Source organism: Pogoniulus pusillus, chromosome 12, assembly GCF_015220805.1.
Source record: "Pogoniulus pusillus isolate bPogPus1 chromosome 12, bPogPus1.pri, whole genome shotgun sequence".
NCBI lineage: Eukaryota > Metazoa > Chordata > Aves > Piciformes > Lybiidae > Pogoniulus > Pogoniulus pusillus.
The window spans coordinates 15,880,491-15,887,106 of record NC_087275.1 but is presented as its reverse complement, the minus strand read 5'-3'; the positions used below and the strand labels follow the sequence as shown (position 1 = coordinate 15,887,106).

At 43.2% G+C, this 6,616-nt stretch overlaps 1 protein-coding gene across 1 annotated transcript; it reads left to right on the top strand.

The window, feature by feature from the left end:
- The first annotated feature begins 652 nt into the window (after positions 1-652).
- On the top strand, positions 653-4,544 carry MIS18A (MIS18 kinetochore protein A). The gene is made up of 5 exons (XM_064152413.1): positions 653-969; positions 1,072-1,138; positions 1,581-1,703; positions 2,986-3,079; positions 3,630-4,544. Exons 1-5 carry the CDS (start codon positions 756-758, stop codon positions 3,708-3,710), a joined length of 579 nt encoding a protein of 192 aa, XP_064008483.1. The 5' UTR covers positions 653-755; the 3' UTR covers positions 3,711-4,544.
- The last annotated feature ends 2,072 nt before the right edge of the window (positions 4,545-6,616 follow it).

Below are 6,616 nucleotides of genomic sequence, written 5' to 3'. Positions count from 1 at the left end.
ACCTTTCCCTCTCAGAAACTTGCAACAACACAGCGCTTTCTCAAGCTACCAAAACCAGCTTGGCTGAATGGCATTTCTGAATCTCTCTTCATGTAAACCAGTAGGAAAGACACGAGAAAATTCTTCATAAACAATCGATGTATTGGAATAACTGTACTATTTTGCTTTGTTGCTTCTTCAAAGAAACTCTGAGTGCAATGGATGGAAAGCCAGGCTCCCAACCAAGATTAAGGCAGAGTGGAAGGTGGATCCACTGCAATTTTGTGCCTAGGCAAACACGTCCAGACGTGCTTCACAGCTTTACGGAACTGAAGTGGCCCATGCTAAACGTGAAACGAAACCCTCGGCCTGCTTTTGATGGCATCCCTAAATCTCCCAACGTAGGCTGCAGCTGGGCAGGCCAGGGCTGCTCATCAAGGCGCCGGCCCTGTACTCACGGAGGAAAGGTAGGCCGCCGGGCACCTCCGGAGCACGGAGTGCGGGTGAGGAGGCGTTCAGGACTGCCAACAAGGCACGCAAACACAGTCCTAAGCCTTCCAAGTCCGTTAAAGGCTACTTTCAAAACATCGCTTCCACGGCGGCCCGCCGCGGCCCGCCGCTGAGGCGCACAAGAGCACAGCCCCGCGGCGCCGGCAGCGCCGCTAACGGCCGCGGGGCGGCACCTGCGCGCCGGCTGCGCGCTCTGCGTCACTGCCGCTTCCGGCGCGGGCCGTTTGAAGGCGGGAGCGGCTGCGCGCCCGCGGCTCTGGGCTCCCATGGCCGAGCGGGAGAAGTCGCAGCCGCAGGAGGTGGGTGGTGACTGCGTGCCGCCGCCGCCGCCGCCGCCGGAGGAGCAGCAGCAGCAGCAGGGTGCGAAGAATGAGGCGCTTCTGCCTATGGTGTTCCTCTGCGCCGGCTGCAAGCGGCCGGTGGGAGACACGGAGAGCTGGGTGAGCAACGATGAGGAGATGGGCTGCATCCTGCTGAGCAGTGAGTCCTGACCCCGCCCTGCGCAGTGCCCTGCCACTCACCTTGGTCACTTCTTCCACCCATGCTCTTGGCCACATCCTTGTTTCCCCACTCTCCGCCTAGGGGCGTCCGACTTCGTCTCGGTGAACGAGGACCAGCGCATCTCCACTCTGCCCGGCGAGCGCGGATGGTGAGCCCTGGCCCCGGAGCCCTGCTGCTGCCTCCGAGGGGTGGAGGAGTCCTTACCTGGGCCCCTCCCCTCCTGAGGAAGCCTAGAGGCTCTGGAGAAGGCACTGAGGAGAAAACGCTGAACGGCCTCTCAAGTGCTGCCTGGGCAGGAGTGTCTGCGCTTTCCCAGGCAGGGCGGGGACCTGGCCCCCGAAAACTTTCTTCGGGTGGTTTGTGCAAAGTGCTCTTGTGTTAATCTTGCTGAAGTCAGCCGGCCTGAGGAACTACAGGGAGCAGGGGCTGGTAAATGCGTACTCATCAGTATACTGTGTAAAGCAGAAACGAGTGCTCTAAAAAAAACCATGAATCAATGAGTTTTCTAATTAATTTTTTTTAGAATAAGGATGGGAAAAGGAAGCTCTTTTTCTTTTCTCCTGAGTAAATGTTTCATATCTTACTTACAGTCTGACAGAAACATTGTTTTGCTCTGGCTGCTCAACAACACTTGGCAACATCTACAGGTGCACACCAAAGCATCTTGACTACAAGAGGGATTTGTTTTGTTTCAATATTGACTCAATTGAAAGGTAAAGGCAATTTTTTTACTGGTAAGCCTGCCAGCTAAACTTCCTCCACCGGGCATCGTATTGAGGGATGCTGCTGTTAATTTTTATGGCATGTCTGGAGGTAGCTCTTTCTGTCACTTTGTTGTAGAGTGGTGTTTATTACTGCTGTTAGCGTCGTAGTGCTGAAGTGTGAAAAGCATCATCTGAGTAAGGCTAGACTAATCCTAGAGAACAAAAATACCAGGGATGCCTTTTGTATGAAAAATTGCATATCACACAGAAAATAGCACTAGGTATGCGACATAGCAATGTTCCTTGTCAGTTGATCAACAGTGACTACATATGTCTTCAGCTTTAGATTCCATAAAATAAGCCTACTGTCATAGCTTGCAGCCAGGCCTATTTGATACTACCTATTAAAGGCAGATGTTATCAGTGGAAAATATGACAGAGGATCTTAAGTAGAACTTAAGATGAAGTCTGACCAGTACTGGTCAAGCCTGCTTTTTTTTCCTTGCAGGTAGGCAAATGCAAGTCTTAAAAAATGTGTGCTTAGTGTTCTCACTGAACTGTCTTACAGTCAAAAACTGTTTAGAAAATGAAAACGTGTTATTGTGTTTGCTTTAATCAGTTTTTAGCACTTGAAAGTGGCCTTAAAATATTCTTCAGTACTTGTATTTTGAATTAATTCTCCACACCAATGTGCTTTTATCCAAGTGTTGCTCTAGTGAATAGTGATAGGGTTACCTTTGTTTTGCCAGGGCTAGTCTTAATGTTTCTGCTTTTGTTAATTTCCAGTTCATTCTGTTGTGTTTATGTGGACGTTCACCTTCCTGCTTTGGACAGTTGTTAGTTTGTGGGTCTGTTTGGGTTTTTTTTCCAAGTCTATGACACTGCTTTTTCCATGGCAGTAAATTCTCTGAAACACTTAAATGGTCACAAAATGGCACTTCTGGGGGCAGTAATAGTAGTGTCTCATTCTCCCAGCTAGTGATACATTATTCCCAATGTCTGCATAATTTTTCAGTGTACCCTGTAGCACCAGAATCCACAATTTCTTGGAGTTCTAATTTCCATAAAGTGGCAGTGTCTTGGTAGTTTTGCACTTCAAACTGTTTTTGTTCCACCATACAGTTTGTTTACAAGACTACCAAATGCACAGGTATTTTGTTGTCACTAGAATTGTGCTCTTGCTTTGCTAGTGTGTTAAATGTAGTCTTATTGATATAACATATAGAAGTCTCTAATACAGTTCTTTTTTCTTCAGTGTAAAAAGTGCACAATCTAAACTGTAGCTTATCAGTTACATTCTAGGATCATCAGAAAAACAGGCTTATACTGATGAGGAACCTTTAACTCTTGAAAGTCAAGCTGTCTTGGAAGCAACAATACAAAGAGTAAGATTCAACTTTATATCATGCTTTACTAATTAATATCCTGAAATAGTTTCTGTGAGGCAGCTTATTTCATCAAGACTGATTCCTTTGGCTTTTGCTGTAATACTTCATACTAATAATATCTTCTGTTAATGCAAAATTTTCAGTAACTTCCTTTAATTTTATGAGCAACTACCATTTTCTGTTTATCAAGCACAGAATTAGATTTCTGTTTATGCATGTCAGCAATTAGTAATTTTATTTCTAAGTACTTCTAATTTCTCTGAATTTTCACTTAGGTTCTCTTCTGTCTTTCTGATAGACTGACTTAATGCTTTTGCTGTAACTTTATATCAAAATACTACATGATAAGTAAAGTTAATAGTTTGGTCTTCTGAAAACTTCTGACTACGTGTAGGGAGTGCTGGGAGCAAAGAGTGCAACACAGTTGGATCTGAAAGCTGATGGTTGTCTTAAAAACTTGAACGTGTGGGTCTGACTTAGTGACATCTACACTTGCTTTTTGCATTACAATTTCTGTTTATAACCAAGTTACCTTTCCCTGATGCAGGCAGACACTGTATTAAATGCTCTGGAGACGAGACTGATTGCTCTTGAATTGAGTGTGGCCTCTCTTCGCAGTAAAGTCTGAAAGGAGTTACAGGAAGCTTAATTGCAGAAGAATGATGTATATGGAACTTGTCCTTGCAGTCTTCTGGAATCTGTGGGAACATTGCAAAAGCTGCTCAAAGAACTGAAAGATATTTGCTCTTGCTGCTGTAGAACATTGCTGAGGTTCCAACACAGGACAAGGAGTTCCTCTCTTTTGTGCTGAAAGGATACCCCAGAAAAATGATTTTAATTTCAGTTGGGTTTCTGTTGACTTTTGGTTTATATGTTAATGTTTGTCTGAAAGCAAATAATCTCTTTACTTCCCTGCTGTTCAATATCTATTGAACTGGGTGTGCATCTCCTTCCTAAACCAATTTTAAAAGATTCCTGTGCTGTCTGAAGGTACAGTATATGTTGTTTTTTCTTGTCTCCACAGCCTTTGCTTGACTTGTGCCCAGAGTTGGGAATAATACACAATAACTGTTGGGAGTAATCTGGTTTTGGGAGTACTTTTTTACAAACTCCGGGCTAAAGTGTAAAATAAGACTTCAAAAGCACTAGATAAGTGGCTTTCCACACAGTACTGAAGGTCATATGTTCTACAGTATTGAAGATCTCATGTTCTACAGTTTCAAGGGGAGGAGAACAGACAAGACTTGATAGCAGCACACCTTTAAGCAAAGCTGGGTGTATATTTGAGCAATGAATTCAAAATGTTAGTCAAGAAAACTTGTTGTTATTTTGGTGGTTTATGGCACATGTTTCAGTAATTTGTTCTTGATTTTCTGTGTATTCAACTAATTTTTAGTTTCTTGTATAGTGAGTTTTGCACATTTTAAAAGAAAATAAATCAAGCCTTTATATTCTAAAGAAATCATTTGTAACAGTTTTTTTTTAATCACCCAACACTAAATTTTGTTACTGCAAGCTTTTTAAACTTTCTCTGAAAACTTAGAATTCAATTTCTTGTGTTCTTTCCCTTTGGTAGACACTCTTTCTTATAAAACCTTCCCTCCAACTCTTATTTACTCCTTTGTTTTGAAGTAGTACTCAAGCTTAGTCTGTAGTAGTAGGCGTCATTCTTTCACGTTAGGTAGCTAAACTGTTTTATTTGCATACCTGCCAGAGGAACTGGAAAGATGCATGCTTTCAAACAAATTACTCCAGTATAATTGGAGACTTTTTTTAAGTTTGTGAATGCTTCTGCATTCAACCATAAACTCTGCCCTTCAATTGAATGTTGGTTGTAGTTAAGAATTAAAACCCAGAAATGCATTTGGCTTTTTTGACTTCTTCTAACTGTGCAAGACTTTCAAAATGACATCACATTGCTTTACAACCTCACATGAATCCACTTTCTTAGTACAGCCACTTCACTTTGAAGATCTAATTTTTTTTAAAATGCAATTTTCTCAACCAGTAAGAATTTGCTATGAGAGGATCACCCACAAGTATGTTTCTCATGGAAGATTAAGTTTTGTTGGTCATTTCATCCCTGAGGAACAGAGATCTGCTAATATAGGAAGCAATACCCTTCTAATGGTAGAAGAGGGGGGCAATACTTAGAACTTCGAGCTAGGATATTGGAAGTGAAGTGTATGATTTTTGACAGAATTAGCAAGACAAATCCTGTACTCTAATGTGCTCAAATAAAGGATGTTCCTTGGCTGGAAATGTCTAAGCTAGGCACTGTTGCCAGCCAGATGCTGGTTAGTGAGGTGGCCATAGCTGCATGGGTGGCATGGTTCAGAGCAACCCTCAAGATGCACAGCATTTGCAGCAAGGGTTCTCTCTGTCTGGCAGTCTGGGTATGGGCAGCCTTCACTCTGGTCAAGCTTTCCTTCCCAGACCACAACTTAAAACCACAAACAAACAAGAGTAACAATAACAACAACTGTAGAAAAAACGAAGGTGAAAGCTGGGTTCGAATAGCCATCTTCAAGCACCCTAGTAGAAGGTGTGACTTTCAGGCTGCTAGCAACTGTCGAAATGTAATTGAAGAAGCTGAAGCCCACTCCGGGCTGAGATGCTCTGACACTCGTGAAAAATTAGTGCTTAAATAGCTATCTGTGAGCTGAACTTCGGGCAGCGCCTTTGTTTAGTTAAATCTTGACCCAAGCTACTTGTTAATATGCAATTGTCAGGCTTGCTTGTTAGTATTACAGCACGGTGACACAAGCTCCCAAATCGTTCCAAGGCGCCTGCGTCCCCAGCGCGTTTGGGAGCCTGTGGTCCCTTCCCGATTTCCTGGTGAGGCCGGGAGAGGGCACATCTCCATAAGAGATTTCACTACTGCTTCGCAGCAGCAGTTAGGATTTTCCTCTCCGGCTTGTTCTGCTCACTCAGGACTTCAGGCTTTTCTCACTGTGTGGTGCTGTGGGCTTTATGCCATTCTTTCTTCACTTTTATTTACTCTTCAAGACGAAATTCCAGGCTACCTGGAGACTGCCAGCTGCTATGTTGCTTGGAGGTGCAAGCTCAATGAATAAACACTGTTTAGACTCCAGGAGCCTGTAGGATCCTCACCTGTTACTTCCCTGGGGATTTTGTTGTGATTCTTCCTATGAAAAAAACCCTCACCTGAACAAGACAGATTTTTCTGATCTTGAGGTCCAATATATGAGATGTTATAGAAGCAATAAAATGTAGCAAACATTAATCAACATCAAAGTGCAAGATTTGACAGAAACATAAACCATTTAGCTTATCTTTACAAAGCAAACTAGAGTAAGGTAAGAGCATGAAAGCTTGCCTGTTTAAGGGGTTTATAAATGGACCATAATTATTTTTCAGTGGTGCTGTGATTCTCTTGAAAAGGAGCTCACACTTGGGCTTTCCTGAAAGCAGCTGATGAGAAGCAGGGGTTAAGCTTATGAAGCTTTGTATCTGAGCATGAATTAACAGAGCTTGGAAGCAGTCTGCAAACTCATAAGCTCTTCTTGGTTG